Genomic DNA, 25324 nt, shown 5'->3' with positions numbered 1-25324 from the left:
TTCTACCAGGCTCCATGTTGGGCCCCTGTTGTTCAGTATCTACATGTGGAGTTCCACCAGGCTCCATGTTGGGTCTCTATTGTTCAGTATCTACATGTGGAGTTCCACCAGGCTCCCTGTTGCGCCCCTGTTGTTCAGTATCTACATGTGGAGTTCCACAAGGCTCCATGTTGGGTCTCTATTGTTCAGTATCTACATGTGGAGTTCTACCAGGCTCCATGTTGGGCCCCTGTTGTTCAGTATCTACATGTGGAGTTCCACCAGGCTCCCTGTTGCGCCCCTGTTGTTCAGTATCTACATGTGGAGTTCCACCAGGCTCCCTGTTGGGCCCCTGTTGTTCAGTATCTACATGTGGAGTTCCACAAGGCTCCATGTTGGGTCTCTATTGTTCAGTATCTACATGTGGAGTTCCACCAGGCACCATGTTGGGCTTGTTTTTAACCATCTACAGCAGGGATCCTCAATCCTGGTCCTTGAGGGCCGGTGTCCTGCAAGCTTTCCAAGTGTCTCTGTTGCAACACACCTGATTCAAATCAATGTGTATTTAGCAGACATGTGCAAAGCTTGTCTGAGTCAAGTGTTTTCCAGCAGGGAGACTTGGAAAACCTGCTGGACACTGGCCCTTGAGGACCAGAATTGAGGATCTCTGATCTACAGGCTCCCACTAACTGGCGTTTTAAGTACTTCTGACTACTGTAACAGAGTCTTTACAGGTCTCTCTACAACAAATACCTATCAACGTGTCCAGATTCTGACATTTGTGACTTGATAAACAATAAAAAAGGAAGATATCCTGTTCATACATTATTTACATCAGCTTCAGATAGGTCTTTGAAAAGTCTCATATAATTTAAATTATAAGTCTAAGAACAAGCTGCAGCAAATATCTCAATATGTTTAGGTTAGTTAAGGTTAGTAAGAGTCAGATCACTCCTTAGCTACCTCTCCACCCAGCTCTTGTAGTTGGGAATGTCTTTAGCGTAGAGCAGCTTATTGGACGGCGAGTCTTTGCCAAGCCGATGCTCCGACGTGGAGCAGGAGTCCATGAAGGTCTGTGCAACCACCGACAGGCAGGCGTCAGTGATGCTGCTCTTATGGATGTCGAACACAAACTGAGGATTCTTAATGACGTTCACCCAGAACCTGAGAGGAAGGCTGCAGACAGACACAGCAAAGCCGTCACATCGCTGTCAGTCGATTTGCTTTAAGAAATCAGTCATGTGACCTTGTCTCACCAGTTGCTCTTCCAGGTGTGCCGGACATCTGGGTCGGTGATCTGCCGCTTGTCCGCCTGCTCGTCTAAGAAGTCGAACATGTATTTAATAGCCAATGGGAGTGCAGAGCCTCGATGGGCGGTGCTGAACACTGTCTCAAACAGGTCGTCCACAAACTTCTGTAACGTCCCCTGGTGGAAGGAAGAACAACACACAGGACAGAAAACTTTAAGCTCATAAGACGGAACCAAAACACAGAAATCTGTTGGTTTTCAGAGAAAAGCTAAAATGCTTCTGGATGTGATGAGTTCTGTGAAGGAAGACAGATTCAGCGATGTGTAACCACCTTTGTGGCCAGTAGTCTGGTCAGGTAGATCTCAGAGACCATCTTGCTGCCTCGGTCTCCTTCTCTCTGGTCGCTGTGCTCATGATTCTTCACCAGGTGCCACAATTTAGTTCCTTGAAACACAAAAATCAGGAAAGTTTGATCTAGAACACTGATAAGCTTCTGCTGATCAGACTGTCCAACCGTACCTGTCTCCTGATCCGGAGTGATCATTGGAGCTCTTGATCTCAGGCTGTCTGGACTGCTGGACGTCCGCAGTAAGGACTCTGATGACAAACAGTGAAAGGAAGGTTTTTCTGGATGCTGGTTGTTGGTGTGTTAAATCACATCAGACTGAAAATATTAGTTATCTGAGCTATTTCTAACAAACAGGACTGTCACATCGCTGTGAGGTCCAACAGTCCAAAAAACAACTCCTTTCAGGATAATCCTGGTTTATTTTAACCTCTCAAACCCTACCTTCCTTCCTCGCAGAGATTCAGAGAAATGAGGGTTTAAAACTACATAAATATAGGTGACACACAAGAAACAAACTTCTGTTGGTTCAGTTCTCTGTTTACGAACTGCAGGTCAGAAACATCAAGATAAAAGTCCATTTTGCATCAGTCTGTTAGACTGATCTGAAAGAAATTTGCAAAACAGTCACAAGAACTAGTAAAGCAATCCTAGGAACTAGTAAAGTAATCCTAGGAACTAGTAAAGTAATCCTGGGAACTAGCAAAGTAATCCTGGGAACTAGTGGAGAAGTTATCTTATTTTTAATTAGTACATCTTGTACGGGGTTTGAAGTGTTTGGTTCGAATGTTGACATATGGTCGAGTTTCTGTCCATCTTGTTGGTATGCTACATGCTAGCATTGCCGCTATGCTAGATGCTAGCTGTGTTTCTATGCTACATGCTAGCATTGCCGCTATGCTAGAGGTTAGCTGTGCTTCTATGCTACATGCTAGCAATGTAGCCATGCTGCATGCATTGCTTCCTCCTGCTGTCTGCTAACATCTGCTCTGCATGTATTTTCTGCTGACGTTGTGATGAATGATGAGCTTTAATTTTTACAACTAAAATGAAGATAGTAACTGGATGCAGGTGAGTTGCAGGTGATGATCAACTCATCTCTGACATAATATTAATCTGTAAACATAGGTGACGTCATCTGTCCATTTTCTACAACTGTTTATTTATAGCTTAGGCTGCCGCCGTGGACACGTCTCCAGTCCGTCTCAGACCATCAGAGGAGGAAAAACAACCTTCCTACAACTGAAACAGCTGATCAGTGTGTGTGTGTGTGTGTGCGCGCGCGCATGGTACCGTATCTGCTGAGGGATCTGGTGAAGGTGAAGGAGTTGGCAATGTTGTAGGCAGAAACCTGCTTCTGGACCAGCGCCACCAGAGAACCATCTGTTACCTAGCAACACACAGCAACACATCGGTCAGCCGACACATCTGTCCCAGTCTGTCCCAGTCTCTCCAGTCTGTCCTAGTTTCACCAGTCTGTCCCAGTCTCTCCAGTCTGTCCCAGTCTCTCCAGTCTGTCCCAGTCTCACCAGTCTGTCCCAGTCTCTCCAGTCTGTCCCAGTCTCACCAGTCTGTCCCAGTCTCTCCAGTCTGTCCCAGTTTCACCAGTCTGTCCCAGTCTCTCCAGTCTGTCCCAGTTTCACCAGTCTGTCCCAGTCTCTCCAGTCTGTCCTAGTTTCACCAGTCTGTCCCAGTCTCTCCAGTCTGTCCTAGTTTCACCAGTCTGTCCCAGTCTCTCCAGTCTGTCCCAGTCTCACCAGTCTGTCCCAGTCTCTCCAGTCTGTCCCAGTTTCACCAGTCTGTCCCAGTCTCACCAGTCTGTCCCAGTCTCTCCAGTCTGTCCTAGTTTCACCAGTCTGTCCCAGTCTCTCCAGTCTGTCCCAGTCTCACCAGTCTGTCCCAGTCTCACCAGTCTGTCCCAGTCTCTCCAGTCTGTCCCAGTCTCACCAGTCTGTCCCAGTCTCTCCAGTCTGTCCCAGTTTCACCAGTCTGTCCCAGTTTCACCAGTCTGTCCCAGTCTCTCCAGTCTGTCCTAGTTTCACCAGTCTGTCCCAGTCTCTCCAGTCTGTCCTAGTTTCACCAGTCTGTCCCAGTCTCACCAGTCTGTCCCAGTCTCTCCAGTCTGTCCCAGTTTCACCAGTCTGTCCCAGTCTCACCAGTCTGTCCCAGTTTCACCAGTCTGTCCCAGTCTCACCAGTCTGTCCCAGTCTCTCCAGTCTGTCCCAGTCTCACCAGTCTGTCCCAGTCTCTCCAGTCTGTCCCAGTTTCACCAGTCTGTCCCAGTCTCACCAGTCTGTCCCAGTTTCACCAGTCTCACCAGTCTGTCCCAGTCTCTCCAGTCTGTCCCAGTCTCACCAGTCTGTCCTAGTCTCACCAGTCTGTCCCAGTCTCACCAGTCTGTCCTAGTCTCACCAGTCTGTCCCAGTCTCACCAGTCTGTCCCAGTCTCACCAGTCTGTCCCAGTCTGTCCCAGTCTCTCCAGTCTGTCCTAGTTTCACCAGTCTGTCCCAGTCTCACCAGTCTGTCCCAGTCTCTCCAGTCTGTCCCAGTTTCACCAGTCTGTCCCAGTCTCTCCAGTCTGTCCCAGTCTCTCCAGTCTGTCCCAGTCTCACCAGTCTGTCCCAGTCTGTCCCAGTCTCACCAGTCTGTCCCAGTCTCTCCAGTCTGTCCCAGTTTCACCAGTCTGTCCCAGTCTCACCAGTCTGTCCCAGTTTCACCAGTCTGTCCCAGTCTCACTAGTCTGTCCCAGTCTCTCCAGTCTGTCCCAGTCTCACCAGTCTGTCCCAGTTTCACCAGTCTGTCCCAGTCTCACCAGTCTGTCCCAGTCTCTCCAGTCTGTCCCAGTTTCACCAGTCTGTCCCAGTCTCTCCAGTCTGTCCCAGTCTCTCCAGTCTGTCCCAGTTTCACCAGTCTGTCCCAGTCTCTCCAGTCTGTCCCAGTTTCACCAGTCTGTCCCAGTCTCACCAGTCTGTCCTAGTTTCACCAGTCTGTCCCAGTCTCTCCAGTCTGTCCCAGTCTCACCAGTCTGTCCCAGTCTCACCAGTCTGTCCCAGTTTCACCAGTCTGTCCCAGTCTCTCCAGTCTGTCCCAGTTTCACCAGTCTGTCCCAGTCTCACCAGTCTGTCCTAGTCTCACCAGTCTGTCCCAGTCTCTCCAGTCTGTCCCAGTCTCTCCAGTCTGTCCCAGTCTCACCAGTCTGTCCCAGTTTCACCAGTCTGTCCCAGTCTCTCCAGTCAGTCCCAGTCTCTCCAGTCTGTCCCAGTTTCACCAGTCTGTCCCAGTTTCACCAGTCTGTCCCAGTCTCACCAGTCTGTCCCAGTTTCACCAGTCTGTCCCAGTCTCACCAGTCTGTCCCAGTCTCACCAGTCTGTCCCAGTTTCACCAGTCTGTCCCAGTTTCACCAGTCTGTCCCAGTCTCTCCAGTCTGTCCCAGTTTCACCAGTCTGTCCCAGTCTCACCAGTCTGTCCCAGTCTCTCCAGTCTGTCCCAGTTTCACCAGTCTGTCCCAGTCTCACCAGTCTGTCCCAGTCTCTCCAGTCTGTCCCAGTCTCACCAGTCTGTCCCAGTCTCTCCAGTCTGTCCCAGTTTCACCAGTCTGTCCCAGTCTCACCAGTCTGTCCCAGTCTCACCAGTCTGTCCCAGTCTCACCAGTCTGACCAGTCTGTCCCAGTTTCACCAGTCTGTCCCAGTCTCACCAGTCTGTCCCAGTCTCTCCAGTCTGACCAGTCTGTCCCAGTCTCACCAGTCTGTCCCAGTCTCTCCAGTCTGTCCCAGTCTCACCAGTCTGTCCCAGTCTCTCCAGTCTGACCAGTCTGTCCCAGTCTCACCAGTCTGTCCCAGTCTCTCCAGTCTGACCAGTCTGTCCCAGTTTCACCAGTCTGTCCCAGTCTCACCAGTCTGTCTAGTCTGTCCCAGTTTCACCAGTCTGTCCCAGTCTCTCCAGTCCGTCCCAGTCTCACCAGTCTGTCCCAGTCTCTCCAGTCTGTCCCAGTCTCTCCAGTCTGTCCCAGTCTCACCAGTCTGTCCCAGTCTCACCAGTCTGTCCCAGTTTCACCAGTCTGTCCCAGTCTCTCCACTCTGTCCCAGTCTCACCAGTCTGTCCCAGTTTCACCAGTCTGTCCCAGTCTCTCCAGTCTGTCCCAGTCTCACCAGTCTGTCCCAGTCTCACCAGTCTGTCTAGTCTGTCCCAGTCTCACCAGTCTGTCCCAGTTTCACCAATCTGTCCCAGTCTCTCCACTCTGTCCCAGTCTCACCAGTCTGTCCCAGTTTCACCAGTCTGTCCCAGTCTGTCCTAGTTTCACCAGTCTGTCCCAGTCTCTCCAGTCTGTCCCAGTTTCACCAGTCTGTCCCAGTCTCTCCAGTCTGTCCCAGTTTCACCAGTCTGTCCCAGTCTCTCCAGTCTGTCCCAGTTTCACCAGTCTGTCCCAGTCTCTCCAGTCTGTCCCAGTTTCACCAGTCTGTCCCAGTCTCACCAGTCTGTCCCAGTCTCTCCAGTCTGTCCCAGTTTCACCAGTCTGTCCCAGTCTCTCCAGTCTGTCTAGTCTGTCCCAGTCTCACCAGTCTGTCCCAGTTTCACCAATCTGTCCCAGTCTCTCCACTCTGTCCCAGTCTCACCAGTCTGTCCCAGTTTCACCAGTCTGTCCCAGTCTGTCCTAGTTTCACCAGTCTGTCCCAGTCTCTCCAGTCTGTCCCAGTTTCACCAGTCTGTCCCAGTCTCTCCAGTCTGTCCCAGTTTCACCAGTCTGTCCCAGTCTCTCCAGTCTGTCCCAGTTTCACCAGTCTGTCCCAGTCTCTCCAGTCTGTCCCAGTTTCACCAGTCTGTCCCAGTCTCACCAGTCTGTCCCAGTCTCTCCAGTCTGTCCCAGTTTCACCAGTCTGTCCCAGTCTCTCCAGTCTGTCCCAGTCTCTCCAGTCTGTCCCAGTTTCACCAGTCTGTCCCAGTCTCACCAGTCTGTCCCAGTCTCACCAGTCTGTCCCAGTCTCTCCAGTCTGTCCCAGTCTCACCAGTCTGTCCCAGTCTCACCAGTCTGTCCCAGTCTCACCAGTCTGTCCCAGTCTCTCCAGTCTGTCCCAGTCTCACCAGTCTGTCCCAGTCTCTCCAGTCTGTCCCAGTTTCACCAGTCTGTCCCAGTCTCTCCAGTCTGTCCCAGTTTCACCAGTCTGTCCCAGTCTCTCCAGTCTGTCCCAGTTTCACCAGTCTGTCCCAGTCTCACCAGTCTGTCCCAGTTTCACCAGTCTGTCCCAGTCTCTCCAGTCTGTCCCAGTCTCACCAGTCTGTCCCAGTCTCACCAGTCTGTCCCAGTTTCACCAGTCTGTCCCAGTCTCTCCAGTCTGTCCCAGTCTCACCAGTCTGTCCCAGTCTGTCTAGTCTGTCCCAGTCTGTCTAGTCTGTCCCAGTCTCTCCAGTCTGTCCCAGTTTCACCAGTCTGTCCCAGTCTCTCCACTCTGTCCCAGTCTCACCAGTCTGTCCCAGTTTCACCAGTCTGTCCCAGTCTCACCAGTCTGTCCCAGTCTCTCCAGTCTGTCCCAGTCTCACCAGTCTGTCCCAGTCTCTCCAGTCTGTCCCAGTCTCACCAGTCTGTCCCAGTCTCTCCAGTCTGTCCCAGTCTCACCAGTCTGTCCCAGTCTCTCCACTCTGTCCCAGTCTCACCAGTCTGTCCCAGTTTCACCAGTCTGTCCCAGTCTGTCCCAGTCTCTCCAGTCTGTCCTAGTTTCACCAGTCTGTCCCAGTCTGTCCCAGTCTCACCAGTCTGTCCCAGTCTCTCCAGTCTGTCCCAGTTTCACCAGTCTGTCCCAGTTTCACCAGTCTGTCCCAGTCTCTCCAGTCTGTCCCAGTCTCTCCAGTCTGTCCCAGTCTCTCCAGTCTGTCCCAGTCTCACCAGTCTGTCCCAGTTTCACCAGTCTGTCCCAGTCTCACCAGTCTGTCCCAGTCTCACCAGTCTGTCCCAGTTTCACCAGTCTGTCCCAGTCTCACCAGTCTGTCCCAGTCTCTCCAGTCTGTCCCAGTCTCACCAGTCTGTCCCAGTCTCTCCAGTCTGTCCCAGTCTCACCAGTCTGTCCCAGTCTCTCCAGTCTGTCCCAGTTTCACCAGTCTGTCCCAGTCTCTCCAGTCTGTCCCAGTCTCTCCAGTCTGTCCCAGTTTCACCAGTCTGTCCCAGTCTCTCCAGTCTGTCCCAGTTTCACCAGTCTGTCCCAGTCTCACCAGTCTGTCCCAGTTTCACCAGTCTGTCCCAGTCTCTCCAGTCTGTCCCAGTCTCACCAGTCTGTCCCAGTCTCACCAGTCTGTCCCAGTTTCACCAGTCTGTCCCAGTCTCTCCAGTCTGTCCCAGTCTCACCAGTCTGTCCCAGTCTGTCTAGTCTGTCCCAGTCTCACCAGTCTGTCCCAGTCTCACCAGTCTGTCCCAGTCTCTCCAGTCTGTCCCAGTCTCTCCAGTCTGTCCCAGTCTCACCAGTCTGTCCCAGTCTCTCCAGTCTGTCCCAGTCTCACCAGTCTGTCCCAGTCTCTCCAGTCTGTCCCAGTCTCACCAGTCTGTCCCAGTTTCACCAGTCTGTCCCAGTCTCTCCAGTCTGTCCCAGTCTCACCAGTCTGTCCCAGTCTGTCTAGTCTGTCCCAGTCTCTCCAGTCTGTCCCAGTCTCTCCAGTCTGTCCCAGTCTCACCAGTCTGTCCCAGTCTCACCAGTCTGTCCCAGTCTCTCCAGTCTGTCCCAGTCTCACCAGTCTGTCCCAGTCTCTCCAGTCTGTCCCAGTCTCACCAGTCTGTCCCAGTCTCACCAGTCTGTCCCAGTCTCTCCAGTCTGTCCCAGTCTCACCAGTCTGTCCCAGTCTCTCCAGTCTGTCCCAGTCTCACCAGTCTGTCCCAGTCTCTCCAGTCTGTCCCAGTCTCACCAGTCTGTCCCAGTCTCTCTCTATGCTGCTGATAGAAACTGCAGCATTGATGCATTAAATATGTTCAACATATTTAACACGCTGTAAAAGGACGAGCAGACAGTGTGTGTGTTATTGTGCACATGGCTGCAGTTACCGTCTCCAGAAGGAGACGTGGAAACAAAGCGAGGAGACGCAGAGACGCCTTTTTCACCCTGGTGGGAATATTTCTGGGACGAAGGAGGAAACAACCATCGGAACGTCTGGGTTATCCGCCATGTTGGAGCTGTTGGAGGAACTCCTCCGTAAATTCAGATTTTTTTTTAAATTAGAAAATAATTTTAAAAAAGTATTTAAAACTATTTAATTTCAAATTGAAATTAATTAAAAATTTAATTCCACTTAATCCATCCATCCATTTTCTTAACCACTTGTTCCGGAAAGATTACAGTTTAATAAAGTATTAATATATTGTAATATCACTGTGTCATTATTTATTAAAATAGTAAGCTATTATTATTTACTCATTAAACCTCTTTATTTAAGGCTGCGTTGGCAGGATGTTCTGACATCTAGTGGCTCAAACTATAAATTACAATTAACTCTGCAGAAACACGTCGATGCGTCTCTGTGTGTGTGTCTTTTCATCAACAATCTACAACATTAACAAGCTGGTTAAATGGGAAATATCTGGTGAAAAATGTAAAAGAAGTTTAGTTTAGTTTATTTTTAACCTTTTAATTAAATTTGGTGAGATTTCCTCAGTGTTGGATGGTGTCGCTGCAGTTTGTCTGGCAGGTTTGGTCATGATCACTGAACCATCAGGAGAAAATTCAATTTATTCTCAATGAGTTGCAGGTTTAAATGTTAAATATCAACATGCTGGAGTGTTTTACGTGTTTCATGTTTATCTGAGACGTCATGTGTTAATGCATCCTGAGACCATCAGAAATAAAACAAGTTTAAGCCCAGAGACTGATCTTGCTTCATGTCCTCTGCTGCGTCGTTAAAGGAGACCTGAGCGACAGGTGATGCATGTTTTACCTGGTAATGAGCCAGCGTGTTCAGCCTCTTCCAGTCGCTTTCTATCTTAGTCGTCACGTCTTCGTCCTGCAGGATGATCCTGGTCAGTCGACCTTGACGCCACTCTGATGAAGCACAAACAGTTTCAGAGTTACATCCATGTTTTACACCTAATTCATTCTATTCTATTATATTCTACAGTCATTTAGCAGACGCTTTTATCCAAAGCGACTTACATATGAGTACATATGACTTATTCTGGAGGAATTTATGATATTGATGGTAAATTTATGATTGACTGATTCAATAACGAGAAAAAAAAGTTTGTTTAAGAATCTGTTCATGTTTAATCTCTAGAAGGTTATGTTCAGAGACGTGTTCCTCTGGGTGAAGTGGTTCCTCGTCCTGATAGTAGTCTATACATTCTGTAATCATGAACAATAAGAAATATAGTTAGACCCCTCAGTTTACTGTAAATCTGTAAAAACTGACCAATCCAAACGTTCAGACCCAAATGGAGTTGTTCATTTCTTAGATTTTGTAGCTTCTTCTCCCGGCTCCCCTCCTCCCCCTCCAGCAGCACATACCTGATAGTCACACCCTGCATTTAAACAGCGTGTTAGGATGAAAATACAAAGTAGTGAAGAAGAAACTCGGAAGGTAAACATGGATGAGAAAATGCAGGAAGGATTTCCCGACCCGGCTCGGTTTATTTGCCTCCTCCTGCTAAACAGCCGAGAAAGAGAAAATCGTTGGTGGAAAAAACTGCGAATAAAAAAGCCTCGGATCACGCAAGGAGCAGAACCAGAGGGGGAGGAGCCAAGACAGCAAGAGGAGCCAATGCAGAAGGAGGAGCCAAGGCATCTAACTAGCTCCCCAACATTACCTACCACAGCTTTAAGTGATTTATTTCTATAAAAAATATTAAGTTTAAATCAATAAAACACATATAAAACGTGTAAACACCATGTAAATGTGCAACTAACGCACAATATTGTTAAAAGTTTTACTTATTTTTCCCGCTAAATGTTAGGTTATGTGCAATATTTTCCAAAAGGATCAGCAGTCCCCTGTTTTCTGTTTCTATACTATTTTTTGTTCTTGTTGATGATGATTTTATTGTATTTTTAGGATTTTTTTTACACATCTTTTTCTGTAAAATGACCTGAACTGTGATGAAAGAAAATGTATTATTATTAAAATCTTCATAACATACTCATACTTCTTTATAATAAAACATTACTTATAAGTTATTTTGCTGGCCTGGTCCAGATGGAGACTAGACTGGATCTAGATGAAACGGACCGTCCCGGTTGAGGCTGCAGGATGGCAGGTACATGATCCATTTGTCTTATAAATTTTTATTTTCTGGTAACAATGTTGCCTAATAAATTAAAAAAACATCACATTTTACAATCTTTTGAGTTCAAAATACCTGCATAAAATCACCTTGTTTCATTGTTAACACAAACTAGCAAACTAAACGTTAGCGGTTGTGTCAAGTTAAGCTTGATGGCAGCATAAATACATAGAGTTTGGTTTTAGATTGACAACTATTCCCTTAAATTTACTGTACTCATGTTGTCGGGAATTAAATCCAGTGTTTTTTCAACCATGGCCCCTCCCCCACAGGCAGGACAAATCTTCATGAAGGAAAAGTCAGAAAACTACAAATTTACTGACCATTACAGAAAAATATGCGGTTGACAGCAACATTATTCAGTATTCGTCTGCAATAATATGCAGTAAATGCAAGGAAACCACTAAAACTAGCTACCTAGCTACCTTCAGATAGTACCATTAAAGAAAAAAATTAGGAACAAACATTTATCTGAACCAACATGTTGTGTTGTGGATATGTTTGCGTTACAGTGTCGTTGTAGGTCAGGAAGTGATGCTAACTAATAAATCTGTTTTACGTTTGGATTTAGCCATGCTAGCAGCCCATCTCCATGCTAACCCAATAGCTATGACAATGACAGAACAAGAAGCTTAAAAACATTATTTTTACATTCTTTCAGACTGTTTTGTCTCTTAGTTTCTGAAATATTTTCTGTTAAACATTTCTTTTGGTGTCCGCAAACAGAATGTTTTACCTAAACGTGGCTAAACTTTAGTTAACAAAACACAAAAGCCGTTGACTGAGAAGTGAACTTCTATTTTCAGCAGATCAACACTTCAGTTTAATAAAATCTATTACAGCTGATGTTTCCAGTGGCCTTGGCTGGATGTTGCATTTTGCTAACGTCTAGCTAGTTAGCATGATGCTAATGGTTAAGGTCAAGTTGTGTCTGTGATGTCAGCAGGTACCGAGGTCCATGTCGTCCGACTGAGGTCTCTGAGAGAACGGGATTCCTTTGTAGACGGTGTCCAGCAGTTTGTCTTTGACCTGAGTCACTGTGTCGCAGTTCAGCACCTTGACCGGCACCTCGGTCCCAGCTTCGCCCTCCGGTGGGATGCACATCAGTGTCTGAGGGGAGAACAGAGTCGTCAGTCTTCAAGGAAAACTTTCTGCTGTCAGAGAAACATTATTTACTTTGTCAACCAAACATGTTCTTGTTTTTCACCCAGTGAAGCCTGAAAAAGTTATTAACCCTCAAGACTCCAACGGATCTTGTTTTCCAGCATTTCTATCCGTCTATGTACACTTTCTATGTAGTGTTTATTCAGAGACTCTAGATGGTAAATCCACCATTATTTATCACATCTTCATCACCATCACTACCATGTTGCTAAGAGACCTCTATTTCCACCTGGACATGATGATGAAGACACTTCCTGTCAGACTTTCCACCAATCAGAGCGCTTAAACTGACGGTAACGTCCAATCAGGAGCAGCCAAAGATCAACAAGTGATGAGAAAAGCAGGAAAATAATGATCCTCTATGGCTGGAATAAAGCCAAGAAGACGTTTGGGATGCAGCTGAGGTGGAGGTGCTGCAGTGAAGACAGCAGGTAGATAGTAGCAGGAAGACGTGGAAAAAGAAGTTTATTTTACATAATTTTATCCTAGTAAAAATCCTGGAGACATCGTGTCTGACAGAGAATAAAGCTTCAGATTTTACAGGACGTGTTACATATAAATAAACAACACTGTTAAAAATATCTTGGAATTTTAAACCAGAGTTAAACCACATTCTGAGTCAAAATGTAGTTTTTCTCTTTATCCAGATTCAGCTTCTTAAACGTGGATGTACAAGAGAAATACTGTGTATGACGTTTGTCATCATCAACCACTGAAGCTTTACTCTGTTCCTGACAGAAAACAACCCTGATGACTCCTGTCTCTCTGTTCCTGGGATGCTAGTTGCTATGGATACCGCTCAACACAAAAACAAGCAGGCCCATCTGTAAAACCTAATAATGGCATGGAGAAGGATGTTATCGTATGAAGCTGTGACCAGTAAAAACCACAACAAGCTGAAGAGAAGAACTGAAGAATTCTCAGAGCTGGAAACAGAATCCATCAAATTTTCCTGATAACTGGTTCGTCTTTAAAATGAGATCCGAGAAACCGTCACATTCTGTAAAAGGTCTGTAAGACCAGGTTGGTTTTCCTGATAACTGGTTGGTCTTTAGATGGTTTTAAAGGAGATCTGATGAACTGTCACATTCTGTAAAAGGTCTGTAAGACCAGGCTGGTTTTCCTGATAACTGGTTGGTCTTTAGATGGTTTTAAAGGAGATCTGATGAACTGTCACATTCTGTAAAAGGTCTGTAAGACCAGGCTGGTTTTCCTGATAACTGGTTGGTCTTTAGATGGTTTTAAAGGAGATCTGATGAACTGTCACATTCTGTAAAAGGTCTGTAAGACCAGGCTGGTTTTCCTGATAACTGGTTGGTCTTTAGATGGTTTTAAAGGAGATCTGATGAACTGTCACATTCTGTAAAAGGTCTGTAAGACCAGGTTGGTTTTCCTGATAACTGGTTGGTCTTTAGATGGTTTTAAAGGAGATCTGATGAACTGTCACATTCTGTAAAAGGTCTGTAAGACCAGGCTGGTTTTCCTGATAACTGGTTGGTCTTTAGATGGTTTTAAAGGAGATCTGATGAACTGTCACATTCTGTAAAAGGTCTGTAAGACCAGGCTGGTTTTCCTGATAACTGGTTGGTCTTTAGATGGTTTTAAAGGAGATCTGATGAACTGTCACATTCTGTAAAAGGTCTGTAAGACCAGGCTGGTTTTCGGTCCTACAGTGGTTTATTCAGTATTACTGGACAGGACTTTAGTTGTGTTCTACATCCCCAGTCAGACTGGAGTTCCTCAGGGATCCGTTTTAGGACCAGTTCTAGCTCTAATTCCCTGGGAAAGATCGTTGAACAGGAAAACACTTCATCTCTATGATACATTAATCTACGTTGAATCTGGATGTCAGACAGCTGTTTTCAGCTAAATGACAGGAAGTCAGAAGAGGTTAGCTTTCCTCCCTACAGGCCTTTACACACTGCGACTGATGCCAACAACGTGAAACTGAGAATAATTTGGAGAGAAATATCGCAGTTTTTGATGTACACAGAGTTTGATGGAAAAGTGTTAATAAATGATGGCGTGTAAAATCGGGTTACATAATGAGGTACATGTGGTTAGCTTAGCATAAAGCCTGTAAACAGAAGTTAGCAGCAGAAGTGACAGACAACGGGAGTTGTACGCTGGTTTCCGTTACACAGGAAGGTGTTGTGACCAGGTGTGTTACCAGCTGTTTGTAGTCAATCTGTTGTCGAATGAGTTTGTCTTCGCTCAAAGAGTAGCGAGCCTCCCCGGTGATGGCGTCGATCGGCCCTTTTTCCATCTGCTGCTTTATGGCACAATACAGCATGAAGAGAGGTTCACCTGCACATTCCTACGGAAACCCGGAGGGAACAAGGTCAGTTCACCAGAAACACACCTTCAGCCTTTATCCCCATTAAGTCGTGTTTAAAGGTTCATATTAGGATCGTTGGTTCTTCGTGTTCTTAGCATGTTTTTTCTGCTAGCGGCGCTTGTTGTTGTTAGCATCACTTATTGTAATTTTTTCCTTCTGCATTCTGTTTGTGTCGTTTTATCTCAGCATAAATTTATGTTGTTTAATTTGATTTCAGCTTCTTTCTGATTGGTTCAGCTTTTTTATTCATTTACAGCAAATAAACTGCAGCTCTGATGTTCACTGGAGGAGGAAGGAAGGAAGGAGGGAAGGAGGGAAGGAAGGAGGGAGGGGAGGAAGGAGGGAAGGAAGGAGGGAGGGAAGGAAGGAAGGAGGGAGGGAAGAAAGGAAGGAATACCTTGAGGAATCGGTGCAGTAGGAAAGTAAACCAGTTTGTCAGCATCTTCTCAGCGACAGACTCCGTCCTACACACACACACACACACACACACACACACACACACACACACACAAACACACACACACACACACACACACACACACACACACACACAGGTCATTGGTGGACACATTACAGCAGCTCTGACCTCACAGGTCACATGACATAAGACTGGAAAGGTTAACAGAGAAGGAGGAATGCAAGAGACGAATTGGGGCTTTATTCTCCGTGATATTCCAGAATATTCCCGGCGTGTGGCAGGAAAAGCAGCAGGAAATTCCCGGCGTGTGGCAGGCAAAGCAGCCGGAGATTCCTGGCGTGTGGCAGGAAAAGCAGCAGGAGATTCCTGGCGTGTGGCAGGAAAAGCAGCAGGAGATTCCCGGCGTGTGGCAGGAAAAGCAGCCGGAGATTCCCAGCGTGTGGCAGGAAAAGCAGCAGGAGATTCCCGGCGTGTGGCAGGAAAAGCAGCAGGAGATTCCTGGCGTGTGGCAGGAAAAGCAGCAGGAGATTCCCGGCGTGTGGCAGGAAAAGCAGCAGGAGATTCCCGGCGTGTGGCAGGAAAAGCAGCCGGAGATTCCCGGCGTGTGGCAGGAAAAGCAGCCGGAGATTCCCGGCGTGTGGCAGGAAAAGCAGCATGAGATTCCCGGCGTGTGGCAGGAAAAGCAGCCGGAGATTCCCGGCGTGTGGCAGGAAAAGCAGCCGGAGATTCCCGGCGTGTGGCAGGAAAAGCAGCATGAGATTCCCGGCGTGTGGCAGGAAAAGCAGCATGAGATTCCCGGCGTGTGGCAGGAAAAGCAGCCGGAGATTCCCGGCGTGTGGCAGGAAAAGCAGCAGGAGATTCCCGGCGTGTGGCAGGAAAAGCAGCAGGAGATTCCCGGCGTGTGGCAGGAAAAGCAGCAGGAGATTCCCGGCGTGTGGCAGGAAAAGCAGCAGGAGATTCCCGGCGTGTGGCAGGAAAAGCAGCCGGAGATTCCCGGCGTGTGGCAGGAAAAGCAGCATGAGATTCCCGGCGTGTGGCAGGAAAAGCAGCCGGAGATTCCCGGCGTGTGGCAGGAAAAGCAGCCGGAGATTCCCGGCGTGTGGCAGGAAAAGCAGCAGGAGATTCCCGGCGTGTGGCAGGAAAAGCAGCATGAGATTCCCGGCGTGTGGCAGGAAAAGCAGCCGGAGATTCCCGGCGTGTGGCAGGAAAAGCAGCAGGAGATTCCCGGCGTGTGGCAGGAAAAGCAGCAGGAGATTCCCGGCGTGTGGCAGGAAAAGCAGCAGGAGATTCCCGGCGTGTGGCAGGAAAAGCAGCAGGAGATTCCCGGCGTGTGGCAGGAAAAGCAGCAGGAGATTCCCGGCGTGTGGCAGGAAAAGCAGCCGGAGATTCCCGGTGTGTGGCAGGAAAAGCAGCAGGAGATTCCTGGCGTGTGGCAGGAAAAGCAGCAGGAGATTCCCGGCGTGTGGCAGGAAAAGCAGCCGGAGATTCCCGGCGTGTGGCAGGAAAAGCAGCAGGAGATTCCCGGCGTGTGGCAGGAAAAGCAGCCGGAGATTCCCGGCGTGTGGCAGGAAAAGCAGCAGGAGATTCCCGGCGTGTGGCAGGAAAAGCAGCAGGAGATTCCCGGCGTGTGGCAGGAAAAGCAGCAGGAGCGTGTCATGATGAACGTACCTCCGGAGCAGCAGCTTGGGATGGTTCCTGTTCTCCAGGTTCTTCTCGATCAGATCGGCCAGCAGCTGCTTCAGAACCACGGTGGCGTACTCCATCCGACCCTGAAAACACGGAAAGTTTTATCGTACAAAGGAAACAGTCCTGTTTCACACGTCGGAGACGTCTCCATCTTTAATGTTCATATATCATCATCCTCATCATCATCGTCGTCGCTACCTGCAAGGCAGCCATCAGCAGCGAGGCCACGTTCCCGCGGTCCCTCATGGAGAACGACCTCTGGGCCTCCAGCGTGTGGATGAAGGTCAGCAGGAACATCTTGTTGTTCAGCAGCTGGCTGAAGAGACGCAGAGCCTTCTCCACGTTGGCCGGAGACTGCAACAGACCGGACCGGGTTCAGAACAGGACCAGGACCAGACCGGGCTCAGAACAGGACCAGCACCGGACCGGGTTCAGAACAGGACCAGGACCAGACCGGGCTCAGAACAGGACCAGAACCGGACCGGGACCAGCCAGACTCGGACTGGAACTGAACCGGGCTAGAACCGGGTCTGACTCTCATTAGAACCAGACCAGAACCAGGCCGTGTCAGTAATGTACGTACGTCCAGCTCCTTGAGGACGGGATGCTCCTCTATTCCAGGAAACATGACTCTCATGGTGTAGGTCCGATACTCCAGGAACGGGATCTTCACTCCGTCCATGTCGTTGGTCAGTTCCTGGATGTCCGTCTGCAGCTCGGCGAAGGCTGGGGGGGAGGGCACCGTTATGGAGGGGGGACACACGTCATGGAAGCAAGGAAGGGAGGAAAGAGAAAAGGAAGGAAGGAAAGGAAGGAAGGAAGGACCCACCCTCCTTGCACTCCAGCGCTACCCTGCTCTCCAGGTTGTCCATCTGCAGCTGCAGACGTTTGAGCGTTCGGTCGGCGTCGCGAGTTTTCCTCTTGTAGGCGATGAGGACGGCAATGATGGCGATGAGCAGAACGCCGCCGCCTGCTCCAATCCCGATGATGGCGGGCAGCGTCAGAGCGCTGTCTGAGTAGATGTGGAGCGTTCCCGGAGAGAACTCCAGACCGCCAACCAGGATCTGCAGGTGACAGGTATTATTTAGAACAGGTGTTGTTTCTGCTGGATGCAGAAGACGGACACGCAGACGGACAGCTTAGTCTGTTTTCTGCATCGGTTACGTAATTTAACCAATTTTTCAAGGAGCTGAGTTATTCGCCACTTTTCCACTCCTGCTCTCAGCGAAGGAGGACGCTTCTCTCTGTGCTCCTGTTTCCTCCCTCTCCTCCCACTCTGCGACTTCGTCCTGTCTGACTCGGAGCCTCTTTTTACATCTCTTTACTTCCACTCAAACTACATCATGGATTTGATCAGCTGGTCTATCAACGCAATTGATCAAATTTTCTCAACCCGGAGATCTGGCAGAGGGGAGCCCACATGTCCTGAGGGGACGCTTCCAGCCGGATACATTCAGGACTCATGGGCCAGGTGGAGACCGATGTGTCTGGCAGTTCTGTCCTCTGAGGACGTGGAGGATGTTTACATCTTTGGATTATTGGTGATCGGGATTCTCCTGATTGGCGCTGGTGGAGTTCTGATCTACCTGAAGACCCGTGAGATTCTGGCAACAACTGGCAGGCTGCCAGAATTCTGTAACGGTATGTACCGGGCTGGCAGTGCACAGACTCTTGTGTTGACCGGACTCGACCGTAAGCAGGATGCCAGTCTGATCCATACTGGTCATTTGGCTGTGGTCCCGGAGCTGGTCCGCAGAATTGACAACAACATGGAGAAGATGTCTGCTAGGATCGGTGGAAATTGACCCCCCCATTCGGCTGTCTGGAGCTGCCTGCCTGAGATCGGCTATGGACTCAAGGCCGAGGGCAAATTGTTTTCCTCGCCTGGAACCCAAACAACAATCATATCTGGATTCGGCTTCCCAGCAGCCTTGGGCCGGCGCAACCCCCCCTGATAACGGAAGAAGAGATGTTCATAGACGCTCTGTCCCCCCTCTTCAACCACCCCCCGTCCCCTTCCACATGACTCACCGCCTCCCTGGACTTTGTGTGTCTTGTTTTAGTTTGTGCTTCAGTGTATGAGTTTTTTTTCTCTGTATGTCTGGAGTTACATGACCTTTTTTTTTCCTCGACCTCGACCCCCCCCCCCCCCGTAATGATCCTAATGTATCTCTGTTCTTATCTTGTAAGGCATCGCCGGTAAACTGGCTGCACGGCTTAAGCTTGGTTCTGTATTACTCTTCTGTCATTAATGTTACATGTCTGTATGTCTGACTTTGAACGAGCTGGCTGGAATTCTGAATTTCCCCTCGGGGATGAAAAAAGTAGCTTTGATTTGATTTGATGCAGAAAAAGGAGTAATACCACCGGAAACCACTGGGAGGCAGTGGCTAGTTGTAAAACTGACGCACAACCGTAGAAAAGACCAAACCACAGAAAACGCCAAATAAAAGCACCTGAAGAGGAAAGTTGAGAACAGAAAAAAAAAAAAAGTTTGGTTTTCTTCTGGTGTTCTGGTGACGGGTGTAAACATCATAACAGAGGTGCGTTACCGCTACCAGCCAGTAAGCTCAGCACTGCCCCCTAGTGGATGAACTGACTTAATACCCAGGAGGATGACAACGTTTTAAACAGACGTCCACGTTTATGTACGTAAGGAGGCAGAGATGGAGAAGGACAATAAGATATGGATATTCTACAGATATTTTATTGTTTTATTTCTTTTTCTGATTTAAATCTGCATATTATATTTGTATATATGATAAATTTATTAATCCAGTTTTTATTCAAAATGACACATTTTCAAAAGTAATCATTTAAATAATTTAAAAGTAATCTAAAAAAAATTAATACAGAAAAAAGTACATATTATTCCTTTAAAAATGAAACAATATTTACATAAAACAGAAAATTGTTTATTTTTTATAATTTAGTTTTAAAATTTGAAGAAAATAATGTTAACACATCTGAATATCAGAATATAATTTTATTATTAATTTTTTTGGGTGACCATAAAATATATAAGATTGAGTTATAAGGTAACTATATATTAACCTTATCATATTTATACCAACAAACAAACATACAAATAAACCAACAAACATTTGTATTTTTGTCCTCATAAGAAATTATTACCTGAACTTATCCGGACTGATTTAAAACTCATTTAAATTTCCTAACAAAGTCATTTTTCTGAAATAAGAACCAAGAAAAACACATTTAATTTTTATTCTTTCATGACTTAAAAAGGAGAACATCAGGTTGAGTTTTTATTCTTTATAAATCTGAAGACAAAAAGGAAGAGACATCAGATGAAAAAAATCCCGACGAAGCCACATTGATCTTCATCAGAGTGATTTAATATCTTTGTTGTCTCATATTAATCTTTCATTAAAGCGTTTCCTCTGAACAGCCTGTAAATATCGATTTAACAACAGACAGCTCATTTCAACAAACCCATGAATAAATTATGAAGATTTAAGCACAGATTACTAACCTTAATGTTTAATTATGTATCAATAGTTTTAATAATGTATCAATAGATCTGCAGGTAGGAGATCCTGGGCTTTCTACACCTGTGTGTGTGTGTGTGTGTGTGTGTGTGTGTGTGTCTACCTGCATTGTGGAGATCTCCATCAAACAGCTACATTATGAGGACATAATACAATAAAGCGTCCCGATCAGGTAAATTGTGATGTTTTGTAAAATTAAAGGATTTCCTAAAACATTTTCAGGGGAAAAAAAGAAAAGAAATAAAACTCAGACAGTTAGATGATATTTTCTTACCTGTGTTTGTTCTGCACAATTTGGTAAAATTTAAGGCAAAAAAAACACTTTTTCCTTGCGAACAATTTAATTTTAGATAATTCGGTTTGTTTACTTCATCACATTAAAAGAAAATAAAGTGTAAAAACAGGAAATTGCAATAAATGAAATAAAAATTACTGCTATATTACATAAAAGTAAAAAGTCCACAATTCTTTTCACATACACGTGCAGAATGAATGAATGAATGTCTGCAGGTATGAATAATAAATAATCTTTTTATTATTTAAGTATTAAACAAATGTAATGGAGGGTTAAAATGATTTAATTTTATTTCTGAACTGACGTAACATAAAAAAACAAGCTATTGGTGAAAAAGGTGATATGTTCTGGTTTGTAAATTATGTTTTGTAAAGTGGTGAAAACTGTAAACCTTCCTTTGATCTGTAAAACCCGACTAATTCCCCACAACCCCCTGCAGCTCCGCCTAATGACTTTCACCTTTACAGAAACCTGCTCCTCTTCCTCATCCAGGTCTGGTCTCCACATCAACCCTCAGTTGATGTGGAGACAAACCCTCAGTGTTTCTGCTGCAGATAAAAATGTCAATAAATTCAATATAATCTGATTATTTCAGGACAAATAAACTTATCATTTAGTTTTTTGCAGCTTCCATGACTTTGTCGTGTTTATTGTCAATTTTATTGCTTTGTAATAATTTCTATTTAGATCATTTTTGAAAGTTTTTTTTACCTTTTCTAACCATTTTAAATGTCCAGCGCTCGATTTTCCACATTGTTCTGCTTGTAGAGTCTCTGCTTATTGTTTACATTGTTTGTTGTTGTATTAAATGCAACCTGATACACCAGAAATAAAAGCTGCTCGACTCACCAGGACTCGTTGTTCTCCGGTGAGATCTGGCGAATCACAGAGCAGCTGGCTCTCTGACACGGTCAGGAGGCAGGGCGTCTCTCCAATCATGACGGTGTAGTTGAGGCGGTTGTTCCCGGGGGCGGGGGGGATCAGGTTTTTACCCTGAACACACAAAAATACTTATTCAGGTGAGGAATCGTCTTATCCAATCAGACCGTGTGACTTCCTCTCTTACCTTCAGGATGATGGGCGAGCCCGGTTTCACCTCCAGGATGCCTGAGGTCCCGAGCGGGTCGAAGGTCGGGTTTGGGTAGTGTGTGAAGGGGGTGGAGTTCAAGACAAGCAGAGAGGTCACCTGTACAGATCAACATGGTAAAACAATTTTAAACTGTTCATTTGCAACGTCCCACCTGATTGGCTGCGTTGGGAGTTTTACCTGGTCGAAGATGAAGCCGAACTCGTCGGGTTGCAGTGCCCCTTCTGGTGGGTGGGGCTTACTGTAGACCAATCCGGGAGCCAAACATGTCATGGAGCTGTCATTGACCAGGTTGCAGTACTGGAGAAGCAGAAGTAGAAGAAGAGAAGAAGAAAACATCTCATGAGCTCAGTGGACAGAACCAGTAACCGGTATGATGGAAGGTTCTGGTTCCAGGTTCAGAACCATCGCAGCATTACTGGGATAAAATCAGCAGATCCACTCTGGTTGTCACTGACAGACCAACAGTAACCTAAATCTTTAAGTCCAACATCATCCTCAGCCACAAAAAGGGCTTCCTGTATCTCAGCAGCCATGTTTACATGGATCCAACATCTCCTATTAGAGCCAAAGCTAAAGCTAAGTTACGTTGTTAACCGGCTAAAAACCGCGGTTGTTCTACGTTCGTCTGACTTGAAGCGGGAGATTGGTTACCTGTCAATCAAAAGGACACGCCCTTAAATATACCGAAGTTTAGATTAAATTACTTTTAAACTGATGAGTTTTGGAAAAATTCACTCCCCCCACAGTTGTCATAAAGGTAAACCTGACCTATTATGGATTATGGAACCTAAAATGGATTTTTGTACCAGGCTGTAAACGTGTTTATTCCTGCTGTAAACGTGTTTATTTCTACTGTAAACATGTTTATTTCTGCTGTAAACGTGTTTATTTCTACTGTAAACATGTTTATTTCTGCTGTAAACGTGTTTATTTCTACTGTAAACATGTTTATTTCTACTGTAAACATGTTTATTTCTGCTGTAAACGTGTTTATTTCTACTGTAAACATGTTTATTTCTGCTGTAAACATGTTTATTTCTGCTGTAAACATGTTTATTTCTGCTGTGAAGTTGGTCTTTTTAACATGGGAGTCTATGGGGATTTGCTCTGTTTTGCAGCCCCTAGTGGATGAAGGGGGAACTGCAGTTTTATGCACTTCTGCATCGGCTTCACTTTTAACCGCCGGAGGTTGCCGCTGGTCATGATAGAAGTATGTCAGTGGAAGTATGTCGGCAGCGTAGATGGTCGAGAAGTTGCAATAATCTGGTGGACCTGTCAGCGTTGTGGTGTGAGTTTGGATCTTGGTCATTCTTACGTTATTTGTTTCCACTCCACCATATTTGGCTCTGACTTTGGGCTCCTGGATGGTCAGCAGGTTAGTTCCGGTCACCGTTATCACTGTGCTTCCACTGCAAACAAAAGAGATTCAGATCAATGATTCTGATCGGCTGGTTTTAATGATGCAGGTTTTGGATCTGAGGGATTACTTGAGGATGGTCCAGTTGGGCTCGATGTTGGTGATGGTGGGGTCCTCCGTGTACTTGTAACTGACCTCTGAGTTGGTTACCTCGGCCTTGTCAATCATCAGTCGGACGGGGACGGAGCCAGTTCCAGTTGTGGAGGCTGGAGTTATGCAGACAATCTCCTGTTTGGTCCGCCTGTGGGGGGGTCGGGGGGTCAGATCAGCATCATCGATACGAGTAGGTTTACCCGACAAAGATGGCATGAAGAAAAACTCACTTGACAAACAGACACGGCTCCTTGTTGATGTTGATGTTGACGACGCTGCCGGCGTCCAGGTACCGACCGGTCACCGTCAGCCTGGTTCCGCCAGAAACTGGACCCCTTTCTGGGTTGATCCAGGTAAAACTGGGGGTCTGCACAAGGAAAAGGAGACAGAGGTGGAATGAAAGTTTTATTCTGAAGTTCTCATGAGTCACGTTTCATATGTTCATTTTGCCAATGGGTTGTCTGTTTGTGTCCCAGTGATCCAATACCCTGCTGGGATAATAAGCTGGCCAAGGGAGGAAGCTCAGACCACGGACGTCAAAACACGGAAGCTGCTCACCATGCATGGAGTGTTCCACCCCAAGTCCAGTGTCCAGCGACTAGACACTAAGAGCAAAGAAGGGGGCCGGGGACTGGTGAGCATCAAGGCCACTATCCAAGATGAAACATCCAAGCTCCATGAATACATCAGGAAGAGGGCACCGAGGGATGAAGCACTTAGTGAATGTCTCAGACAATGGAGTCTGGAGGAACACCAGATGGAAGAACCATCATGGGAGGAAAAGCTCCTGCATGGGATGTACCACCGGCTGATCACCGAAGTGGCCGATATAAACAAGTCCTATCAATGGCTGGAGAGGGTCTACCAGACCAGGCAGGATCCCAGATCTACCAGACCAGGCAGGATCCCAGATCTACCAAACCAGGCAGGATCCCAGGTCTACCAGACCAGGCAGGATCCCAGATCTACCAAACCAGGCAGGATCCCAGATGTACCAGACCAGACAGGATCCCAGATCTACCAGACCAGGCAGGATCCCAGATCTACCATACCAGGCAGGATCCCAGATCTACCAAACCAGACAGGATCCCAGATCTACCAGACCAGGCAGGATCCCAGATCTACCAGACCAGACAGGATCCCAGATCTACCAGACCAGGCAGGATCCCAGATCTACCAGACCAGGCAGGATCCCAGATCTACCAGACCAGGCAGGATCCCAGGTCTACCAGACCAGGCAGGATCCCAGATCTACCAGACCAGGCAGGATCCCAGATCCACCAGACCAGGCAGGATCCCAGGTCTACCAGACCAGGCAGGATCCCAGATCTACCAGACCAGGCAGGATCCCAGATCTACCAGACCAGGCAGGATCCCAGATCTACCAAACCAGACAGGATCCCAGATCTACCAGACCAGGCAGGATCCCAGATCTACCAAACCAGGCAGGATCCCAGATCTACCAGACCAGGCAGGATCCCAGATCTACCAGACCAGGCAGGATCCCAGATCTACCAGACCAGGCAGGATCCCAGATCTACCAGACCAGACAGGATCCCAGGTCTACCAGACCAGGCAGGATCCCAGATCTACCAAACCAGGCAGGATCCCAGATCTACCAGACCAGGCAGGATCCCAGATCTACCAGACCAGGCAGGATCCCAGATCTACCACACCAGGCAAGATCCCAGATCTACCAGACCAGGCAGGATCCCAGATCTACCAAACCAGACAGGATCCCAGATCTACCAGACCAGGCAGGATCCCAGATCTACCAGACCAGGCAGGATCCCAGATCTACCAGACCAGGCAGGATCCCAGATCTACCAGACCAGGCAGGATCCCAGATCTACCAGACCAGACAGGATCCCAGGTCTACCAGACCAGGCAGGATCCCAGATCTACCAGACCAGGCAAGATCCCAGATCTACCAGACCAGGCAGGATCCCAGATCTACCAGACCAGGCAGGATCCCAGATCTACCAGACCAGACAGGATCCCAGGTCTACCAGACCAGGCAGGATCCCAGATCTACCAGACCAGGCAGGATCCCAGATCTACCAGACCAGGCAGGATCCCAGATCTACCATACCAGACAGGATCCCAGGTCTACCAGACCAGGCAGGATCCCAGATCTACCAAACCAGACAGGATCCCAGGTCTACCAGACCAGACAGGATCCCAGATCTACCATACCAGAAAGGATCCCAGATCTACCAGACCAGGCAGGATCCCAGATCTACCAAACCAGACAGGATCCCAGATCTACCAGACCAGGCAGGATCCCAGATCTACCAGACCAGACAGGATCCCAGATCTACCAGACCAGGCAGGATCCCAGGTCTACCAGACCAGGCAGGATCCCAGATCTACCAGACCAGGCAGGATCCCAGATCTACCAGACCAGGCAGGATCCCAGGTCGACCAGACCAGGCAGGATCCCAGATCTACCAGACCAGGCAGGATCCCAGATCTACCAGACCAGGCA

At 47.4% G+C, this 25324-nt stretch overlaps 1 protein-coding gene across 1 annotated transcript in view; it reads right to left on the bottom strand.

Moving 5' to 3' along the window:
- The window catches only part of plxna3 (plexin A3), a 123289-nt gene that overhangs the window by 4528 nt on the left and 93437 nt on the right, over window positions 1–25324 (bottom strand). The window contains exons 18-36 of the mRNA XM_079238683.1: window positions 23067–23203; window positions 22814–22984; window positions 22642–22735; window positions 21504–21623; window positions 21303–21422; window positions 21086–21229; window positions 17259–17493; window positions 17013–17155; window positions 16628–16783; window positions 16412–16512; window positions 14723–14789; window positions 14158–14304; window positions 11774–11933; window positions 9485–9588; window positions 2869–2965; window positions 1749–1826; window positions 1561–1673; window positions 1236–1405; window positions 943–1155 (exon numbers count right to left, since the gene is read on the bottom strand). Of these exons, the coding sequence (XP_079094809.1) occupies window positions 943–1155; window positions 1236–1405; window positions 1561–1673; window positions 1749–1826; window positions 2869–2965; window positions 9485–9588; window positions 11774–11933; window positions 14158–14304; window positions 14723–14789; window positions 16412–16512; window positions 16628–16783; window positions 17013–17155; window positions 17259–17493; window positions 21086–21229; window positions 21303–21422; window positions 21504–21623; window positions 22642–22735; window positions 22814–22984; window positions 23067–23203 (2570 nt within the window). The remainder of the gene's footprint in view (window positions 1–942; window positions 1156–1235; window positions 1406–1560; window positions 1674–1748; window positions 1827–2868; window positions 2966–9484; window positions 9589–11773; window positions 11934–14157; window positions 14305–14722; window positions 14790–16411; window positions 16513–16627; window positions 16784–17012; window positions 17156–17258; window positions 17494–21085; window positions 21230–21302; window positions 21423–21503; window positions 21624–22641; window positions 22736–22813; window positions 22985–23066; window positions 23204–25324) is intronic.

The sequence above is a fragment of the Telmatherina bonti genome (assembly GCF_933228915.1).
Source record: "Telmatherina bonti genome assembly, chromosome: 4".
NCBI lineage: Eukaryota > Metazoa > Chordata > Actinopteri > Atheriniformes > Telmatherinidae > Telmatherina > Telmatherina bonti.
Note: the sequence above shows the minus strand (reverse complement) of the source record. Positions and strands in the feature narration are given on the sequence as shown.